At 41.6% G+C, this 23,095-nt stretch overlaps 1 protein-coding gene across 1 annotated transcript in view; it reads left to right on the forward strand.

Annotated features, from left to right (window-relative positions):
- The window catches only part of LOC137150392 (netrin-4-like), a 58,885-nt gene that overhangs the window by 22,596 nt on the left and 13,194 nt on the right, over window positions 1–23,095 (forward strand). Inside the window, exons 4-6 of the mRNA XM_067544322.1 lie at window positions 2,540–2,803; window positions 13,203–13,329; window positions 15,457–15,645. Coding sequence (XP_067400423.1) covers window positions 2,540–2,803; window positions 13,203–13,329; window positions 15,457–15,645 — 580 coding nt within the window. The remainder of the gene's footprint in view (window positions 1–2,539; window positions 2,804–13,202; window positions 13,330–15,456; window positions 15,646–23,095) is intronic.

Here is a 23,095-nt window from a genome sequence, read left to right on the forward strand (position 1 = left end):
ACTTTCCAAGCTGGCAGGTTAAGAAAGGAAACACAAAACATCTTCATGATAGCAGGCAGCACCCTGAAGCTGGTCTTTCAGCCTAAAGAACTCATCGCTACATAGAATACCTATTAAGATGTGGAAAGGGTGGGCAATTAATTGGGTACCCAAATCACTAATCACTACCTGAAAAATGTGGTTTCCACTAATATATAAAAGATTTCTAATATTACACTTCACAGGGCCAAATGTATTGCTAGCACGTGCCAATGGACTTCTATTTACCTCAGATTTAGATATGATCCAAGATATGTAATAACAGTAAAAATACTGCTTTGAACCTTATATAGCACTTTTCTAGTGAAGATCCCAAACCTTTGCACAAACATTAATGAATTAAACCTCACAATCTACCTGTAATGTAGGTCAGTATTATAATCCCCCATTTTACAGATAGGGAATCTGAGGTACCAGATTCAATGGTTTGCCCATGGTTGTACAAGAGCTCGGTGGACAGAGCCGGGAGTAGAATTCAGATCTCCCAGCTCTTAAACCTATTCAGTCAGCATTCCTCAGCTGACATGTCACAGTGCAAGACGCCACTAAAATATTTTTTTTTCTCAAGTTTGTGGTCTCCTAGTGGCTTGATGGTAAATATGAAGAATGGAGCTTGTACAGGAACTACGGGAACACACATTAAGCAGACTGGATCAACCTTTTTGTGCCTCAGCTCTCTTATGCCAGTTTGAGAGAACCTCAGGGGGTTGTTTCAGGGCTCGATATGTTAGTATTTATAAGTTGCTTTGAGACCCTTCAGGTTGGAAGGCTCTATAGATGTGTCAAGTCTAAAAAAATGTTAATCTTTGGCTCAATCAGACTGGGTCATTTGCCCACAACTCCATTGATAAGGGAATGTAGGATCCTGTTCTAAATAGATTTTGTAATTGAGCTATGGGTCCATTGATAAAGGGAATGTTGGCCCCGTGGACTAAACAGGATGGGTCATTTACTTATGGTTCCATTGATCAGGGGAATGTGGACATCTGGGTGGAAAGGATGAGGCTATTTTCTCATGGCTCCATTGCTCAGGGGAATGTAGGCACCTGGGTTGCACAGGCTGGGCAATCTGCCCACAGCTCCACTGAACAAGGGAATGTGGACATCTCTGGTCTGGACAGAGCCATTTGCAACTTTGACTTGACTGAATAGAGGAAGAGAATAAAAAGAGCAAAGTTATAAAATAGAAAATGCTGTGGAAAGGCATAAAAGGTGCTGCTGACACCGCGGCATAACTCTGTCAGGTGTAGGTCCCTACTGAATCAGGCAGCTGACTCTGTTATTTTAAGAGGATTTATCTCCCATGTGCCATCAACACACAAGAGAGCCATCAATTAAGCACAAACCACCAGTTCTTTTCTGGCCCCTGAAAACAAAAAGAAACGGAAGAAATATTTTACACAAGCAAGTATTTAAACTTGTCCACTAAGAAAGAAAATCCAGAGAGAGAGAGAGAGAGAGAGGGAGAGGGAATCCCCATGGAAACAAAGCTTTCATTCCACTAATAGAGTTAGTCAGACAGAGTCTGTCACTGCTCATAAAGCAGGACCAAAGAACCCTGAGGGCAAGTACCTCTGCTATGAAGGCAAAGCTCAGCCAGAGGAGAAAATAGGTCTGCGATCAGAATTAGCACATGTATAAAGGAAACCTAAGCCTAGGAACTAATGCAACCAGCTCTCTAGTTCACTGTCACCCCTCTATCTCCACCACCCACCCTCACAATAAAAAAAAAAGAGCTGAAGAGAAGAAGAGTCAAAGTGGCATCAAGCTAAAATTAGACATATTTCTGCAGCCTTTGTTAAACACAAACTCAGAGCCTCGATACCAAGAAAAGAACTATTACTCCTTTGGGATTCTGTAATCTGTAACATGAATAGCCATTCTCAGCAACATGGACACTCCAAACAAACACTAACCCTGCCTCTGACATCCAGCGGGCATTGCCTTTAGTCTTGGATTTTAGCCATTTGACACTACAGATGATCTATTTCTCTATCTATCCCCTAATTAATAATTTGGCTCGCCCTTTAAAATGATCTGATTATCCTAATGCTTAACAGTGGTATGACAGGCTGTGTTCTGGTCTTTAGTTTAGGGGACTGAATCATGACTCTGGATTCTATTTTCAGCTTTGTCACAGATCTATTTTGTGATGTTGAGCAGATCACCTCACCCCTCTGTGCATCAGTTTTTGCTACTCTAGAATGGTGAGAATATCTACCTCACAGGGGTATTGGGAGGCTGAAGTTATTTTCTGAAAATGCTTTGAGATGCTCAGAGGGAAGGGGCTGTGGCAAAGTGGACAGTATTGTATTTACAACACCAGTGTTCCTCTGAGTTGTCACAGTCCATTACCACATACTCGTCATCAGTGACGAAGGCTGTGAAGAGTCTCCCAGATGGCAACTATTATTCTTTCCTGAGCATCCTGTTTGTCTGAACTGAACATATACAGGGGTGCTGCTTCTCCTCATGCATGTGTTTTCTGTTTGCTTCCTAGGTGATCTTTCGTGCCTTAACTCCAACTAACAAGATCGAAGACCCATATGGTGCTGAGGCCCAAGACCTCCTGAAACTCACCAACCTGCGCCTCCTTTTATTAAAAAGGCAGGAGTGTCCCTGCCAAGGCTTGGGATTGGTGGAGAAACCCCAGAGATTTGCCCACTATGCTGTCTATGACCTGATTGTCCGGGGAAGCTGCTTCTGTAATGGACATGCAGAAGAATGCCAGCTTGCTAATGGGACAAGGAGCACAGAGACTATGGTGAGTTCTTGAAATTCACTAGTTTACTTCGATTTGTATTTGTTGGTGCTTCCTGAGTCAAACAGGGGCTTCTCCATAAAAGCCTGTCCACCTTCCCCAAAACAGTTTAAAATAGGGTTCTACTGATAATCCACATCAATAAAACCTAAACCAGTTATTAGTGTGGAAGGGGTTATATAACCCTAACAACTGAATCAAAACCACAAGTAATTTCATGTCCATATAGACATATGATGGATGTGACATTTTATTTTTTTTCCTTCTGGAATGGATATTCTTAGGCTTCTTTTAAGTTTTCTGCTTTTAGAGTTAAATATAGTACAATTAATAAAGATCATATGAATTTCACAATATTTAAAAGATTTCTTCTGGATCACTACCAGCCATGGTATAAATCTAGCATCTTAAATATCCTAGCATTGGGTGATGCTATCCACCCCTCTGCAAACGTGGACCTACTTAAGACAAAACTGTGTAGAAAAAACTCTGTTTAAAGAACACATTCTCTCTACTGCAAACTGTTAAATATACAAGTGGTGAAATAGAATAGAATAGAATAGAACAGAATAGACACATTAAATGAATGCAGCTGGTAGAAGAATAAACACTGCCCATCAAAAGGGAAAACACAATATTATGCATGTTATTGGCACAGTCATTGTAAACTATGACTGGATGTCTCTTTTTTATTTTTTCTATTGGTCTCAGGGGTTTTGAGACATCAGATGACTTCACGGGGCAGAAGGTGAAATAATTTTGATTAAATAAATTTTATGAGTGACTCATACCCCAGGAGACAACAAGTATGTATCCTATTACTTACACTGAGACAACAGTGAGTGGTTTGCCTGAGTAAGGACTCAATAAGAACTGAGGAAGGATTTCAAGATCCCTATTTCAATTCCCATAAAGGCAGTGCCCATCATGTGGCAGAAGATGTTTTATAAAATATATTAATAAAGAAACAAATAAATGGGCATCTTGAGATTTAGGATTGTTAAACCTTTTTAAGCCTTTAGGTTATTTAATATATAGTATTTTAGGAAATGCAAAGCTTATAAGCATGATAAATAAACGATTCTTCTCAATGCTGGGTTTTGCTTTTTACAGATTATTTCATTGGTATTTTTGTCTGGTAGCAGCTGATATTTCCTAGGTTAAATTTCGCATAATCTCTATAATTACACTCATATTTCTGTAGAATGTACAAAGTTCCTATAAATTCCATGCTTTGTCAAATGGGCAGGACGCATGACTAGGTGAAGAGCCTGGATCCAGCTCTTTTGAGCATCCTTCCATTTCAATGAAGAAATAATAAAAAGGAGAAAAAGTGATGGCCAAGGAATCTCTGGGCAAACATCCCAAATTTGGGGTCTTCTTATGGCAGCAATGACCCCTTTTTTGATTTCCCTTTCTCCTCTCTTACCCCCAAGTCATCTGGCCGACACTGCAAAGGTATGAAACATGATTTATGCATCATCTGGTAGTATCCTTAGGTTTACACTCAAAGAGCAGAATTCTCCTCTCAGATCCACACGGGCTACAACATTTGGTTCTACATGAGTGGATCTTTCATGGCTGCTAGTGAAGAAGAAGAAGTTCAGTGATGCCATACAGAGGAGAATTTTGTTGTAAGTGCAGGGAATTGGCATTAGTTTAGAAAGGAATGAGTGCCCTGACTTGGCACCTCTGTGTGTCTTTGGTCTTTTTTCATTGCTGGACATAGTGAAAAATAGTCCCGTCACACACACACACACACACACACACACACACACACACACACACACAAGTACTGTTTCTGGTGGAGGTGCAAGGATATCTGTTGTGATGTTTTGAGGGGTCTTGCTGTGGATGCTGTCTTGATTAGGATCACGTTTAGGTTGCAGTTAGCTAACACATGATAGCTAAGTCCAACATTTTTCCTAGTGTACATCTAGAACATACAAAGGAGCTTATAGCGCAGACAGAGAGCACAGACAGCGAATGGCATCTAGACAAGTTTCCAGTCCATTTGCCAAATATTTCACAATTCTTTTTTTAGTGCAAATGAAACAATAATAAATATGTGACAAAGGAAGGTCACTGTGTATCCAGAAAATGATTTATAAGCCCAGTGCAGAATCACTGACTGTTGACAACTGTTGGGGCTGTTTTGGTTGGTTTTGGTGCCCTAATTTCATTGCCAGAAAATTCACATGAATTGCCTCAGACACCAGTTTCTCTTCTTTATCATCTTGTTTATAGGGAGGAAATGTACTTTTTCTGGGCTCAATCCACACAATTGAAGCCAATGGGAATTTTCCCATTGATTTAAATGGGAGCAGGATCTGGCCCTATCTGCAGTTTCTTGTTTGGGGTAGGGGGTTTAAAACAAGGGTTATATAAAGTAAAACTTGTTTTTATACAGCACTTAGCTTGGAGACTTGATTGTCATTCCCCTTGTAAATATTATCTCCTGGCAAAATACCTTGTGCTGTTCCACTGATAATCCTCCAACTACGTTTCTACAGTCTCTGATTGATCCAAGTTGTGCAAATCTATGTGACTTCCAAGACTCAGCGCTGCTGGGACCTGCTCTCTATTGAAGTTGGCAATCCAAAGAACAGATTTTGCTGGGGAAAAATTAGCCTCAATTAGGTGACTAGCCTCAGAAATGTTAAAATGATATTCACAATGTATTGGAGGCCAACTCAGAATAAGTTCTAGGGCCAAATCTCCCTACTGTTTTGCCTAAATAACGACTGAGTTAATAGTGCCAGCATCTGGCACTAACTCTTTGAAAGAACGGAAAGGGATAACACAGACTATGTAACGATAAGTAGTTTGTTTACGTTTCATGGACCACACGTAAAGAATGTTGTGTCACTGACATCTTTGCTAGCCCTATTAGACATGAGGTTTTTCAGGACTCCCTGCTGGAGCATTGATGAAGAAAGATGGCTAAGTTTCAGATATTGTCTGAGAGAGAGGCTAGCATAGCAGATAAATTCACTGGGATTTGCTTAGCAGCAGCTGTGGTGGAGCAGAGGGCTGCATTCATTACGGCCCTATGAGCCACAGATGAGAAAGGGCTTCAAACCTATGGCTTTGAGGGTATGTCTACACTGCCGTTAAACACCCATGGCTGGCCTGTGTCAGCTGAACTTGGGCTTTCTGGGTCCATGTCCGAATGTCTACACCACAATTAAACATCCCAGTTGTCCGAGCCCCGTGAACCCAAGTCAGCTGATACAGACGAGCTGTGGGAGTTTAACTGCAGTGTAGACTGTAGACGTACCATGAGTGACAGTCAAGTTCCACAAAATTATCTAGACTAAGGCTAGAGATGAGTGTTGAGACCCATCTAAAAGGCCAAATCCAGAATTTCTTTCTCAGGCAAAACTCCCACTAAAGTCAATGGTCATTTTGCCTAAGGGAGAAAAATCTGAGTAAAGGTTCTGGACTTGGCTCGTTTTTGTTGTTGTTATCTCGTGTAGTCTGTGAGGGACATTCCTATGTTAAGCTAAATCTCTGTTGTTGCCTGGAACTAGAAACAGGGTCCAAAGCAAAACTCAGCATCTCTAAACTCTGGAGTTTGAGATTCAGGCCAGAATGTTGCAAACAGTCTCATCTTTATTATGGGCAAAACCTAAACTCCAGATTCAAATTCCCTCCAACTTTGGGACTGAAACCGTCACAGTCTGGAAAGTGCATTTGTTCTAGTATGAATTTCTTATGGACTATTCCTTGCTAGTACATCGAGCAGCACTAAAAGGGCACCTATTCAGAGGTTCATTTCAGTTCGGATAAGGACCCAGTAGTTTGAGTTCTTTTTCAAAGTATTTCTGAAGTCTCTGAGTTTCTTAGTGGTCTCCAAAACTGAACTCAAAGTCTCAAAAGAGCAGGCTCCCTCAGAGGATTTCTGCTATTTACTACTCCCAAATGGACTAGAATACCATAAGAAAAGCATGCCCAATGGTACTTTGACACTAACTTCAAGCCAGAATTGCATGGGCACTTACAAATGCAAAGTAATGTAAAGTAGTAAAGAGTCAGAATAAAGTAATTAACCAAACTTTTTATAATCAACAATATTTGGGTTTGCATTTTGGGTAAAGGGTCAGGTCAGTTCTTTTATCCAAATTGATTCACACAGGCCTAATTTTTGGGACACACCCACTATATTGTTGAGTTCTGAATAAAATTTGGCTGTTGGCCCCATTTCTTCTTACAAAGAAGACTAATTTGTCATACTGATATTACTCACTGTACCTGGAAAATATACGGTACTGTAATGTACTGCATCTGTGTGTGTCCGCTGCCCTCTGCTGATTGGAATCAGAACTACTCAACCTGGAGTCATGGCCTCTGTATTGCTAACATCTAATGGAGATTCTCCATTAGCTCAAATAGGAATCTATGCTTTTGAAGCAGGAAGATCTGAATTCTGTCCATGCTGTCAATGTGAAGTTTTGAGTGGCTGTGGTGTACAGCATACTATAGTGACATGATAATGTCCTTGGTGACCATGTAATCATACAGTAAGCATGTAGTCTAGTAAAATATACTTTCCCACATCCCTAGACCAAGAACCACATGGAGTGCTGAATTACTCTTATTAATGTCTTGGAAATCTCTTTTACTAATGATTAAGGCTCTGAATCAGGAAGCTTACCTATTCAGGAAGGGTGTTTAACTGCTTTTCTGAATCAGGGCCTAAAAGAGCATTCTCTGTTACTTATATACACGCACACACACACAAACCAGTGAGCAGCCTCCTTCCCCCCAACACCATTTTTTGTAGGAAGCAACATTTCTACTCCACTTCTTTTACTTTAAACTATTTTGTGTGATGGGGTTACGGACTAACTTCCTATCTGAGACTCTATTAAAGTTAAACACAGTCTTGTATTAAATGTAATGGTTGAGTATGAAGGGTAAGCCATTCAAAAGTAGTTTCATTTTATTGCTTAACTGGTTAATTACTGGTGGGTTTTTTTGTTTTGTTTTGTTTTGTTATTTTAATCACTTAATTGCTGCTTTGTGCTACTTTCATCTTCTGTGAAAGAACCACACTAAGCCTGCCAGTGGAGATCTTTGATTAGAAGCACTTGTAAATACACTTAGGGCTGGTAAAATGGTTTAATGGTCCTTATATTTCCTTCAGGGGATTGTTTTTCATTTTAAAGATTAGGGAGGAAAAAAAGAAATAAATCAATCTGTTTAAAACTATCAAAGACTATATGAGACCAAAATCTCTCCAAAAATTCAAGTACAGCAAATTTCAGAGGGTATTTATTTGGTTTCCAGTCAGTACAAGCTGTTCAGCTTCTCTGAATTAGACTTGATTCAGCCACTGATACTCTAGCAAATCTCAGGGTCATGGCAGTTTTTTTGTACAGGTGACTATCCACAGTACTGATATAAGCATACCAGCTGCTGAGCTCCCTGCCCTCTGCTACATGAGACTCATATTCCAACTAAAAATAACAATATCACCCAGAATGTACTTTAATTTTTATCTCTCTCAATAGTTAATATAAACAGAGTACTCTAAAATGAGAGAAAGGAAGGAATTTATAGCCACAAACAACGGACTGATCACTGTAAATCCCAAGTAATTCCATTACAGTCAATGGAGTTACATCAAATTTACACACCAATGTAAGTGATAGGAGAATCTGACCCACTGGTGTGAACAGGCGGTGTTCAAGCATCTCCATTACACAGCTATGGCAGTGCTCCCTGGTGCTAACCAGTTATGTTTGTGCTGGGAATCCACAGATCTCTGCTAATGTACTTTAGTTATGACTTACAAAAAGACACTTCTCTCCTAAAATCCAGTCCTGGGTCTCTCCCCAACAGAGCTGGCCACTCAGGCCAAAGTGTTTGGTGCTTTTGTGATGTGGACCAAAAGAACCTAGGATGTGAGCACCAAACTCATTTTCACCATTTGAACTGTGGTAAAAGTTCAGGTTAATGCATTAACCCATAAATATACTGAGCCTCCTTCCTCTGCCTCACTTGAAACACCCAGTCTCCATCCAATGGGGCAATCATTGGAACCTAGTGACCTGCTGCATCTCAAAAGCACTGTAATTATAACTTCTTATGTCCCTCAGGCTTTGTGTCAACATAGCAGCTATTATTTCTATACTATTTGATAGTCACTGACAATATCCTCACCGTTGTACAAGACAGAAGAGGGCAGCCCTGCCCAAAGACTCAGAAAAATGAAGCCTGCATTGAGACAGAAAATGATAAGAAACCAGATTGAGATTGCAGGCTAGGGTGGAGTCATGCATGAGCTTGAAGGTGCTGATAAGAAGCCGATGCTTGATGCATTAGGCAAGAGAGAGCACATCCTTCTCTTTCTGGTCTGAGCCAGAGGCAGCTCTTAGATACCCTCCAGCAGGCCTGACTCTTAGTCACAGAAGATTGGGTACTAGACAGAGGCCACACTGGGGACTTGAAATCCTCAAAGGCCCAGCTCACTCTATGACATCTCATTATTGGGATGTATGAATTTTGTCTCTTTGTGAGGGCACTCACAGCATCCCTACATTATACCTTTGTTTACTATTCAGAAAGTGACTTGGTCAGACCAGCATGAAAAGGCACCTAACTCATACAAGCCAGGTTACTGACTTTTTCTTTCAGTGAATATGGGGAAAGCTGATTCATTAGCAGTTTTGGAGACTGAAGCCCTCTGTGTATCCACAGAGCAGATGCCATGTGACAACTTCCTGTGCACACCTTCCCCTGCAAGATCCCTCAATCCTGATTTACAGACATTCCTAGGGATGAGATGGACATTCAGTCTCCTCTGAGAATGCCTACGAGGGCAAGAGTTATGAGAGAGGTGATACAGACACATGAACTTAGACCCACCAACTCATTTCACATAGACCAACACATGAGAGTTTAATAGCTTTCAGTCACTTCTAACCTGGTCAGGATTTGAACTGGTGACCTAAATGAGGCAGGTGCCACAATCCATGACTCATCCGTTCTGCCATCTGGTCCCATAAGGCTTGGTACGTTTAAAAAAGTTGAAATAGTCTTTTCATGTGGCCACACAAAATGATTGAAGGTCATGAATTTTCCTCTAAAGGTCAAATATTGATGATTTTATCAGAAATCACAGGCATCTGATATAGCCAAATACTCCTTTGGGGGAGCAGAGAGCATACATGGACCTCTCAATTTGGGGAGGTCACAAGGACAATGAAATCTGAGGCAGACACGGGCAGATGAGTGTTTCACGGTTTCGCATGAGAACCACTACAAACTACCCATCAAGGGTCCCCATCCTAAAGGCCTGTAAGTGACTTGCTGCTGACATTGTTGCAAACTGCTATGTCTGAAACTGTTCTGGCAACACTACAAAGTGAATACACAGCCCAAAGACAAACATTTTTCCCGAATCAGCAACAGTTGCTCAGTTCTGGAAGTCTTCCAAACTTAAGCTTCATTCAGTAGCAAAATAATGAAATACACTGACAGCAGCCAAGAAGTAGCAGCAAAAACAACAACAACAACAACAACAACTTAAATGATAAAAGAGTCCAACCAGACTGAGGGAAAATCAAAGGAGTAAGGAATGATGTGCAATTGAATGGAAATACTATGCATATTCTGCTTTACAGAATGGTTCCAGCCACTTAGCATCCTCTTTTTTCAAATGTGGTTTGGATTCTCTTTATTAATCATTTTATGTCTGTTAACATCAGATATGTATGGTTAGGGTTTAGGAATTAAAGAATCAGAGAAATTAAAGAAGGAAAATACCTATTGGATCAATCTCTCTCTCTCTTTCTCTCTCTCTCAACTGCTCATGATGATATGTATGGGTGATACTTGATATTGGGCAGTCAAAGTATGAAGGAGTCTTTAGTGATCACTTGGGGTCTTTCAGTCAGAACTGTGGTGTCTTTTTAATAGACATGATGTGATTCAACTGTAAGCCATTGGGCTCAGTGCAGGAATCACGGAATGTAATGTTTTGGCCTTTTATCTTGCAGGAGGTCAAACTAAATTATCATAATAGACACTTCTGTAATCAGATTTAGGGGTTTTACATGGTTGACCTGCTTGCATCCTGGTCTGGAGAGACACCACATAATGTGCTCTGTATCACATCCCCCTGAGGTGTACTGGTGCTGGGTTCTGAGATAGAAATGCCTACCCTGAAGTCTGTGTTCAGTCTTCCGTGAGGAGGCAGCCAACCGCTCTGTGCAGCAGTCAATCTGCCAGCTGGCTGTAGAGGAGCAATGGCATCAGCTGCAGCCTGTCCCCTCTTCTAGCTACATGAAATATCTGGTCTGAGAGGATTAGAAACCGGAGGAGTAGAGAGCAAATTGCTGCAGGAAGCTGGGGTTGGGATATGAGAGAATGCTAAGGTAACTATTATTTTTAACATTCTTCTCATAATCTCAAATTACCTACAATGATGAGGGTGGGGATGAAGGAGTCTAACAGTTTGAATATAAAGTCTGACTTTCAGGAAAGGCTATGGAAAATCATAACTCAGATCAGCAGTGAGATTAAAGGATAAGATTCGATTCACCCTCCAGTCAAAAACAAAATCTCAGTCTCTACTTTTTGTATAACATGCAATAGGCCAGAGCTGTGAGCAAGGGGCTACACACCTTAGTCACCAGTGTGTGAGAAGGGAGGTGAGTCTTAAATTCTTGACTTCCTGGCATTGCTTGCTCTGCTGTTAAGACCATCTCTCATGATGTACACGTCACTGATCAATAGCCACTAGCCCGACAGGTGGGAAAACAGAACTGTCATTTGTGAACTTACATTTTCTGGTCTCCTGCCTCTTAAGCCAAATATCAGGCACTTCCGAAGGAGATTCATTCTTCTGAAAGTAATTATCTTCCTTCCTTTGTAAGACCTGCAAGCAAGCAAGCAGAGAATTTGGATCTCTTTATTTAAAAAATCATCTTGTGCCACAAAACGTCTCAAGAAACTAGATTTGTACAGTCCTGTACAGTATGCGCTTTGGTATTAACAGTTCTTGGATGCGTTCAGACGTTGTGCATTAAACAACAACCAGTAATGGGGACAGGGAGGCCTCTTGTCTTCTTTGGCTTCTTATCTGGTATTCCACTGTACTATTGTCCTGTTAAATAATGGAGGTCAAAGCCTTCCTTCTATGCATTAACCACAATCTGATACTGTACTGTGAGGTTATTTGTAACACTTACATTAGCACCTCTTATTCTGAGGGAAGCTCTTCTCTTCCTCTCAAGCCTCCCTAAATGAACATATGGCTCTGCTATTCACATGCTAGCCTAGTAATGACCTTGCCAATTGGGCACCCAGAATGAGAGCTTTGTTGCCATCTGTCACAGGTTTGCTTGAATTAGCAGAGCAATTTGCAAAGCAAGCTCCCATTAATTTTACAGTACAAAATTGATAGCCAACTCAGGATGGTTACCTGGGCTTTAAATTCAACACTGTAAAACAAAACAATATTTTCCTGGCTCCACTAAAAGATGCACTCAAAGTTAAGCCCCTGCTCTGGCTGGCATTTGGATTAAGACAGTGGAGAACCTTCCTCCCTTGGAGGAAGCAGCCAGCCCTTTTTACCTTGCTTGCTGGGCTCTGATTGGCTTCTGCCTGCTCCCAGCCCTGCTAGCTGTTGAAGGGCCAATTCTTGTTGGCTCCATCAGCAACTGATCCTGGGTGGCCTTTCTAGGAGCTCTTGGAGGTCTAAACTCACTGCTCTCTTCACCCAAAAGGTGGGCAGAGTGTGCCAAGACAGTGGGGCCTTCAGTCATTCACTGGCTCAGTCAAAATAAGCACTGACTGTGCTTTTGGATTAAGACAGGGAGATCCTCCCCTGTCCCAGCTTCACTCAGGACTGGTCTCTGGGAGGAAGCATCCACCTTTTTTTACCTTGCCTGCTGGGCCTTGAGCAGTAGGATCTAGTGGCTAGAGCACTGAAGTGGGACTCAGGAAACTTGGGTTCTGTTCTTGGTTCTGATGCTGGTCAGGGGGTAAATCACCAAACCTCTCTGTACCTCAGTTTCCCCAGGGGTAAAATGAGAATAATAATACTGACTGACCTCCTTTGTAAAGCACATTGAGAGCTATGGTGAAAAGCTTTATATAACCGCTATTATTATTCCAGCAGGGTGCATCAGATGCCTGGCACACCCCATCACCCATACAGAATCTGACCCCAAAATTACAGGAGGGCAGAGAAAGAACCCACTTTATTAGAGATTTCATGAAGTGATAAAGCTGCATGTGTAGAAATTCTAGACTGTGGAGGCTTCTTGAGAGTGCTGGGGAGCTGTGAGAAGGAACTGTGCAGGAGAAATCCTCCTCACTTGGAGGCTGTGCTGTGCTCTGTCTTGTTAATTCTTTCAGTTGCTTGAATGTATTCTCCTTCCCCTGACAGGTCCATGGGAAGTGTGTGTGCAGACACAACACAGCAGGGAACCACTGTGAGAGGTGTGCACCATTATACAATGACCAGCCTTGGAAGCCAGGAGATGGGAAAACTGGAGCACCAAATGAATGCAGAAGTAAGTGTATGTATAGAGGGGAGTGTAATGATTCAGGATCTCAGGACAATAAATCTCCATTCAAGTAGGCAAGGCTCTATAATAGACAATTCACCCAGTTTGGATTTATGGTGCCCTTGTAGCAGATGGGGAATGAATTGCTAGGTAACTGCTTGAAAACCCTTTCAGTCAATGTATTTTTTTAAATGTAGCTGGTCTATCTGATCTATTGCAATAGAGAACATGCAATACAGAACTCTGCTCTTCAAAGAGAAACATTCCCTTGTTCATTTCACCATTCCCAAGCATGAGCCTCTGCATAGTTTTAGTAAGCTAAGAAAGCTTAAGGAGATAAGTTTAATGGGGCAAAAGGTTGGTTCAGTGATCTCTGTCCTTGACATGTGCATGGGAACAAGGTTTCAGGAATGTTTTGATTTGAGTTGGTTCCAAGTCTATATTTATTATGAGATATGATTATCACATTATGCATTTATTAATAACTAGAGATGGGTTTGAACCAACCCTCCTTCTCCCTTCCCCAATCCAAACAAACCTGGGCATTTGTGGGGGAAAGTCTGAATCCAAACTTGAAGCAGGATCTAAATTTCACAGGTCACTGTTTCTATAGTGGTCTGAAAAAAACACCCCAGTTCTGAGCACTCAGAGATTTAGAGAGGTTTGAAATCAGAATGTAATGGCTTGTCTCTATATCTATAAGGTGGACTCAACCAAAACCCTGGATCAAACATACCAGAACCTTGGAAGAAGTCCAAATCTGGATCAGATCTGTCCATTTCTATTTTTTACTTATATAGCACTATAGGTGTGCACAGTGCTCTGCAAAACACAAAGTATAGCATTGCTGTCTCCAAACAGTTTACAGTCTAAACTGGATGCAAAAAAAAGCCAACAGCGTTTCAGAGCTGGGGGTTCTAACTGGAGCAGAACAGACAGCATCTTATTTGATCTATCTAAGAAAATAAAGTAGGCTTTTAAGTTTACTAATGATGGCTACAGGTTTGTTCACATAAACTAATTTTAGCAGGATCCGCTTGCATGCACCAAGCTAGAATTGCAGGACATTGAAACAATCCTGAAAAATCTTTATCTTTCTGTCATTATATTTGCATTGCAAAAACTAAATTAAGAGTGGCTAGAGCTGGCTGGAACAGAGGGGAGGTTGTGCAGAAAATGTTGACAATATGGTGAAAAATCAAAAATTGAAATATTTCAGCCCAAAACTGAAATATATTGGCCAAAACCCAAAATATTTCAACCAAAATTGAAATATTTTGATTAAAAAATGCTGTCACAGTGTCTCATGTGAGTTGTAGTTCAGGTGTCTCATGTTCCCTTTCTTCTCCACAAGATGGGCTCCCTGGATGCACTGCCTCTTCCATGGGGCCTCACGGTCTCCCCTTTTGTTGAGGGGAGGTGGTGTATCCTGAAATTGTCTGGCTCTGGTGCATCATATGAGATGAAGTCCAGCTGGGGACCCCAACCATAGAGAATGGGGCCATGAGTCAACTGAACTACAACTTTCACAAGCATATATGAATCAAAATTCTGGGGTGTGGGCCAAAATATTTCAATTTTCAAGCATTTAGTTTTTTACAAAAGCAGACACTTTCTTGACAATATTTTTTAGTTGAAAACCCAATTTTCTGTCCAAAAACAGTTTTCACGGGAAATTTTCTACTAACCATAATAGTGATATATCTTTTATGGCCCAAAGAGCTCAGTCCTATAGGTGGAAACAAGCAGGATAACACGGAAAGTAGATATGATCCAAACCACAAAGTTTAGATCTAGATTTGGATTTGAACTTTCCCAAAGTTTGGTAGTTTTCAGATCTGGAGTTTTGGTCCAGGCCCATCTGTAATTAAATTTAGATGCTTAGATAAGCTAGATAGTTCATGACAATTGGTTTTTTCACCTGTCAGTCTTTCTTGGGATTTACTAGGATTCTCATGGTGCTTTGAGATTTCTGTTTTTAATGTAATCCAAGGAGGGCAGGCAGAAGAAAAATGTTAGGACCAAATTTATTTATGTCAAAGTTCATTGCAATAAAACTGTCACTTGAGTGATACTGTATGCTCTGTGCATTATAAACGTGAGTGAGAAATGCATTTCCCTGCTTCCTAATAGAGTGCCGCTGTCACAACCATGCTGATAGCTGCCACTTCAACCTGAGTGTTTGGCTGGCATCTGGGAAACACAGTGGTGGAGTATGTGACAACTGCAAACACAACACGGAGGGACATCGATGTCAAAGGTGCAAACCAGGGTTTTACAGAGATAGGGGAAAACCTATGTCTTCCCCAGAGGTCTGCAAACGTAAGTGACGCCAGTATAATGCAGTACAGACAAATGAGTGATGAAAGCCATTTAGGTCTACACATTACGAAGTGAGCTCAGCCAACCAGCCCCTTAAAAATATCTACAGGTATCCATGGAAATATATCATAAATACATTATTCTTTCTGGTTTCCTGATCAAGGAAACTTTTCTCCTGACCCTGCCACCAAACTCTGATTTTTATGTGGGATTGTAGAATGGTCTGATTTAAAAAAAATTAATTCTCTGTAGCCATTTCATTTTTAGGGAAAGTTTTACTCTTGTTGGGTTTGCATTTAAAATGCTCCTATCCTAGTGAGACACATGTTTTATTTAGTCAGGGTTACCCGTAACTCACCCAAAAGGGGTGTCCACGTGCGTGTATGTCCATGTGTGTTTATGTTCAAACTTCTGTGAGCCACAGTTTGATTTTGCATTCTCTCCACAGATGAACATGAATAATGTTGGCCGTAGGGAATGTGTAGAGCGTTTGAGCCTCTGAGCATCCCTCAGATCTCACATCTTTGATCCCACTAGTATTCACTGGGCAGGGTGCTGTTTGTAACAATCCATCATTTCATTTTGCCCTTTGGATATTTCCCCTTCTCTGCCTCTGGATGAACCTTGTTCTCTCACCTATGAAATCGAGATCGCTCTCCCCTCTCCCACCTGTCCAGACAGCCATCAACACAGAAGAACTGTGTCCTTTGTCACCTGTGTTCATTCCCATTGTCAGTCATTGCTTTTGAAGTTCTCCTGCTCTTTTGACAGCCCTGATCAAGGTTTCTCTAGACACTCAGATTACACAAGCTCTTCTTGCTGGGACTAGCTGGCTTGCAATAGTCCTTGAACTTCCTGTATACAACATGTCCTATGTTTCTGATCCTTAATATTCGCCTTTTATTAGATCTTAGAGCCAGCTTTGTCTCCTCCCAATTCTTTCTTTTTGATTTCTCAACCTTGCATCAAAGTTCATTGATCAGGAGACGGTGCAGGGCTTCCTAGCCAACATGCTGTGTGCCCAATTGTGTTTTATGATGCCCAGCTTTCCAAGGATTTTTCTGCTAGTTTATTTCTGCTCTGAGAGGACTATGCAAAGATTTGTAATGAGAATAAATGATTGTTCCAGTAGATTAGAGTTCTTATGGCACCTGAAAGAATCAATGAACAAGCTCTTGTATTTGACAACAAGGTGACAGTGTCGTAACCAGCACTGTGTGTAATATTAGATAATAATTGAAGTTTAGGAACATTAAAGAGTAGCAGAGAAGAGAAAACATTATTTAAAAATATGGCCCACCTGTGAGGAAACCCTAGAACAGGATGCCTGGGTGAAATTGGACGTTCAGTCTACTGTACAGTTCCTTTGTCTGGTCTAGCTACCACCTTCTCAGTACTCTGCAAAATGAAGAGGAAAACATTTCAGAAGGATGCAGTCTAACAAACAGAAATATATCTTGTTCAACAGAATTACTCTGTCTGTGCCAGCATTATAAGTAATAACACTTTTCCCAGCAAGATGGTTAATGCCATGGAAGGCTCCGCGCAACTATTCCCATCATATACAACTTCTGCATTAAGACTCCGATTCAGCATAGCACTTAAACACATGCATAATTTTAAGCACATGTGACTGAAGTCAGTGGGACCACTCACATACTTAAAGTCATACACAGTGCTTAATTGGATCACAGCTTAAGGAACAGGTAGGCACTTTCCTCTAGCTTTCATGACTGATTTGTATACTTTGGTTGTATTTGTGTGGAGCAGGGAGAAACATTCAGTCTTCAGAGCCTGTTCAGAGAGACAGATTTTCACTGGGTGTTAGTCTATGCCTTTTTAAAATCTTATTTAAAGGTGAAGGGGAGAATTCCTCCAGACATTCAATTGGTTATCTAAATGGGACAGCTTTTTGAAGCTGAGAGAGCTGAGCCCCAGAAATTTCCGAGTGTGTGTGTGTGTGTGTGTGTGTGAGACAGAGAGAGAGAGAATGTGTGTAAAAGTGTGTGTGTGTACTGCTGCATCCGCACAGGTAATTTTCAGGAAATTTCCTGCTGTTGTGCTTTAGCTCCACCAGTGATAGCACCTGTAGAAGCACTAATGTAGACAGAGCTCCCATATTCACAGATGTAACAGTTGTGAGGAGGAGAAGCATTATATTCGGTGGAGCAAACTTGGGTTTGGTGGGGGAAAGATTCATCCCCTTGATCACCACAGGATCCGCCCTTCGGCAAGTTCATTTACTCAAGCTTGGCACAGGGCTGAAGATTTATCCCATAGTGAACTTTAACCCATGCAGGTGCATTTCTGTCACATCTCAACCAGCTGATGACCATGAACGGAAGAACTACCAAGTCTGGGCGAATAGGTTTCAGAGGAACTGGACATAACATCTCCTACACATCCACTCCTTTTGGCTGAGAAAACCACGCCAATAGTACCAGAGAAACCACATTAAATAAATAAATGATCCTGGAAAATGATGAAGAGAGCCATAATGAATTGGTCATGGCTGATTGCATGGATGTCTTTGGTGTGAGGAACGTGGTCCTCAGCTTCACATTGGTGAGGAAGAGAGCAGAACCTCGCCAGGGAACCAAAACTCACCCTGTATCTGCAGTAGAGACTGAGCTGGGAAATGAAAGATGATGAAAAAGCTGAAATGAAATGCTGTGTTAAGCTCTTTGAGAAAACATGCCTTAAGAGTGCGTTTCCATCCAGAACAAAGTCTAGGTTAAGCTATGACAGCCTCCTCCAGCTCCCAAAAAGTTAGCAGGGCTCTGCTCAGGCCCAGAAGGAATCTTCAGGCATTAGTCATAATAATCAGCAACATTCTCTCCTAATCGCCACTAGGGAAAAAGAAAAGAGGGTTTTATAACAATTGGCTGCACCAGTGCTATCCAGAACCCCCTTCACTGACTTCTCCGTTTACAAGACTGAAAAGACATTTGCTTGAGAAAAAAAAAAATCCCAGATGAGATGTAACACGTAAATGTGATTCTGCCATTCCTCTCCATCTGGAGAGATTGCCCATCTCTGAACTCTTTGCTTTGGCCATTCCTAGCAGCTGAGGATGAATGAGAGCCAGGTCATGTGCAGAGCCTTGTGTTAACACTGCTTAAATTAAAAAAAGAAAAGGATATGAAAAGAGCCACAGAGCACAGCACACTCCTGCTTGTTATCGAGGGTGACAACACAGGATTAAACGGTTTGGATACAGGCTTGTATAGGAGCTTTGACTCAGAAGCCTTGTGAAGCCTAATCATTTCCCAACCAATGGTTAGAAAAGCTGCTGCATCCTTGGCTTTTTCCTGTGGCTTATTTGGAGGCTTAAAGGATACTTCTGAACTGACACCATCTTTTGTACTCACCCTTTGCTCATCCAAAAAAAAAAAAAAAAAAAAAGGCAAGTATGTAGGATCATCCGGCCAAAGTCTCCAGGAAAATGGGCTTTTTGCTCCAGCAGACAGCTTGAAAATTAAAATGTGCACCTATGCACACACAAACCATCAAGAAAACTGTCCCTTCCCTTCCCTTTTTACTCTTCTAGACAGATCTGGGAACCTTCCAATTGTAATATTTGGGATGAATCACATCTTTGTCAGCGTCACTATCTCAATCAGCCACACAGATGGTGACCACACGCACACACAGGCGGTAGTGTCTGCAGTTTCCTTGCTTTAAGAGACATTGTTGAGTGGTTTGGGCCCAAAATTTGGCCCGCTTTAAAAAATCGTTCTAATTTGGTTGGGAATATATTCCAGATTCCAAAGGCTTTGATTTGTGTTTAAATTTGCCTGTTTTTCATGGAAAGGTTGAATCTGCTGCTAACTGTGTTTTGCATAGTAGTTTTAAACAGAAATGAAAGGTTAGTTATCTCTGATTGCTAACCCACAGCTGGCCCGTGCCAGCTAACTCAGACTCACAGGACCTGTGCAGCGTAGACACCTGGGCTGGAGCCCGGGCTTTAGGACCCTATGAGGTGGGAGGGTCCCAGAGCTTGGGCTGCAGCCTAAGCCAGAACGTCTACACCACAATTAAATGCACCTTAGTTCAAGCCCTGCGAGCCCCAGTCAGCTGGTGCTGGCCAACCATGGGTTCTTAACTGCAGTGTAGATATACCCTGTGAGTCTCTTACATGGAGTACTACATGCCTGCTATATTCGTGTTGGTTGGGACCACACTGTTGCAACTGATATTATAGTTTACATCTGTATCTAATTAAGATACAGCTGGAGACAGCTGTGCTGAGAGCAGACAGAGATTTATCTGCTTTATGACTGTTTTCATTCTTTGGTTCCCTCTCTGCCAGCAACATCCTGACAAAAATCTTATGACAGCAGCTGCCAATAAAAACCCAAATGAACATTTGTGATACTGCAGTGACCAACAACAGCAACCTCCAGGATACAACCTTGCAATATTCTGTAGTGTAAATATTTTGCTGCTGTAAAGGGGAGAACCCAAATAAACTAGCCAGTTCTGTGCCAGAACTGTCTGTTCACAGTCCCTAACATCCCTGAATTGATGCCTTTGACAAAAAGGAGGTAATCAATCCATTGTCATGTTGGTTTGTGTTTAGTTAGAAACGGAGGTGAATAGAGGGAAAAATGGAGTTTGCCAAGAGGAAAAGAGCAAAAATCAGCAGGGAAAGGCATTTTATTGTCAAACATTGAGAAGTACAAAAAGCTCAGTTTTTAAGAACTTACTTATGTCTCTTTAATCATAAAGTTTATCATCAAATCTATTATGTTATTTGATAAATAAAACCTGGTCATCAACAGCTGCCTTTCAGCATGTGACACTCAAATTCAGATTTTGGTAGTTATGTTAGACACACAGTTGGGAGTTTGGCCATAGTATTTCGGAAGCCAGACAATGGACACACCCGAGTTGAAATGCTAAGTAAATATAGACTGAATGGAGTGTTTGTGAGACACTTGTGTAACTCATCTGGAAGTGTCATCTATTTATTTGTTCAGTTTTGCTTTATAACCTGTCAAGAGCCGTCAGAACTTCTAACAGGGCAATGCCTGCTTTTCATTTTTGAACCATCAACTTTCCTTAGTTTTATCTTTGAACTAAATACATGCACTTTTTCTGTTATAAATAAAAGCCCTCTGTTATAATTCACCACCCACTGTAGCACTTTCCCTTTGGCTGGGATGGTGGAATTCATACTCTCCATGTATCAGGCGTCCTGTCCTCATCTAGTGTAAGCTAGCATAGCTTCATTGGAGCTACACTGATTTATACCAGCTGAGGATCTGGCTCCAGCTATGGAAACCTGGAAAGATAAGAGATGAGACAGAACAATTTGTAAAGACTTGAGATAGATACAAACTAAAATTCCTGCTCCAAACACCAGTGAACTTCGGGAAAGCTCAGGTGTGAACTTTACAGCTGGATCCTAATGATATAGTAGCAGAAGTCAAGAACAAGGATTCAGACAAACCCGGATTTTGGCAAAGTTTGGAACTTTTTGTCTCAGACTTATCTCTAATAAGGAAAGCATCGATTTCCCATGCCCAAAGACCAAGGGCAACATTTTTAAAAATGTCAACTAATATTAGATGCCTCCATTTTTGGAGTGGTGAGTGCTCAGCATTTCTGAAAATCAGGGCCACAGAGTTTCAAGTTGAGCACCAAAAATCAGAAGCCACTTTTGAAACTGTTGGTGCAGATGTGCATTCTGATGTTACACCTCATTTCCAGATCCTGATGAACAAAATCCCTGGGATTGCTCCCAGACTCAAGACTCCTGTGTGGCAGCAGCAGCAGAGCCTGATGCTACTGTGCTGCCAGCCAACCAGCTCATTGTGTTAAATACATTGCTCATTATAGCATGCTTATTTTCTCGCTTTAGGCTATTGTGTTAGTGTTCCCTTGAAAACAACTGAACAGGATCTTTCTGCAGCACAGTATAAATAATGTTATTAAAAATATTGGCATGAAGAACACAGCTAGGACAGGGTGAAAATAATATCATCTAATGCACGATCACAAGAAACAGCCGGGCACTGCTTTTTCACTTTTTATTAGTATTCCCAAAAGAGTTTTTCCTTTCTAAAGAACAAACATGAGGATGCAAGTGAAGGTGAATCCATCACCACTATCGTTATCATTCTTCCGAGAGACCTCTTCTCGGAAAGGGATGTGTGGAATCAGTGTCATTTGGTCTCTTATCTGTGAGCTCAGGAAGAAAAGTTGTTTGATGAGAAGTAGTGAGGTGCAAACTTCAAACGATTTGAAGTAAAGATAATCATCCAAAAGGCTGGCCATGATCCAAACATCTTGGGTGTCCAACATCTAATTGGAAATCCCTGTTAGAGACGGTCTTATCCCCAAGACTTTTGTTTCTTCCTTCTTGCAGGTGGATGAAATTGTGACGTCTTGGCACTTCAGGCTCTGGTACCAGCAGAAATCAAAAGGTGCCACAATGTTTAAAAAATGAAAAGGAGCTAAAATATGAACTGGACCTGAGTTTTGGGCAATGATTCAGCTCACTTCTCCATTTCTCCAAACCTATTCAAGCGTCAGAAGTCAGTGGGCCAGATCCTCACTTATGAGCCAGCCTGGTAGAGCTGCCCTGATAGCTCAAAGGGCTTGGCAACCTGCCAGATTACCCCAGATGTGAATTCCCTGATGGGGAGGTATCCCAGCCAGCACAATCAGATATGACCTCACCCACTCCCAAAAGCTCCTGGCATAAGGACTTTGGTAGGGGCATGGCCAGAACACCACGGAGATCCAAATTACCTTAGCTAGCATAGTAGCCCCTGGAGGTCATAGCCAGCGGCTCTACTTTACAACAGCCTCCAAGCTACCCAGAAGGATGGCAGGGCTGGTGTTGAAAAGGCACCAGAATCAGGGAACTGCACCTGGCTCTTCTGTCCCCTCTATAGCTGCACTGAGTGGATAATGGTCATAGCTGAAGTGTACCCAGTGGGTCTGGAGATCTCTCACTCCCCCTCCCTCTTGTAATTTATATCCACTGATGTACGCATACAAACATCATGTTCACTATCTATACCGCATGTGTAGCATTGTGAAGAGAACCTAGGTACAGTTCACACTACAGCAGAATCATGGATCCCACAAATCTAGAGATGAAAAAGGCCTATCAGGTTGTCTGGTCCAACTCCCTTGGCCAGTGCAGAATTGCTTTTCTTGTACTTTTACTAGAGTTTTGTCCAGTCTAGTTTTAAAGATACTTGGCAGTGGGAATTCCACCACTACCCTGGGGAGCCTGTTTATCCTGATATTCAACCTACATTATTTCCTTCTTGTTTTCATCTCATTGCTTTGAATATCTCCTCAGGTGTCACACTTGCAAATCCTCTCTCTCTTTGCTGACTACACTCTCTAATTGTTTGTGCACTGTTATAATGCCCACCGTTGTCAACATATCCCTCACACTGCTATAAAGCACCCGTAGAGCTAAACAGCC

This window comes from Emydura macquarii, unplaced genomic scaffold (assembly GCF_026122565.2).
Source record: "Emydura macquarii macquarii isolate MOO-44397 ecotype Brisbane River unplaced genomic scaffold, CSIRO-AGI_Emac_v2 contig_968, whole genome shotgun sequence".
NCBI lineage: Eukaryota > Metazoa > Chordata > Testudines > Chelidae > Emydura > Emydura macquarii.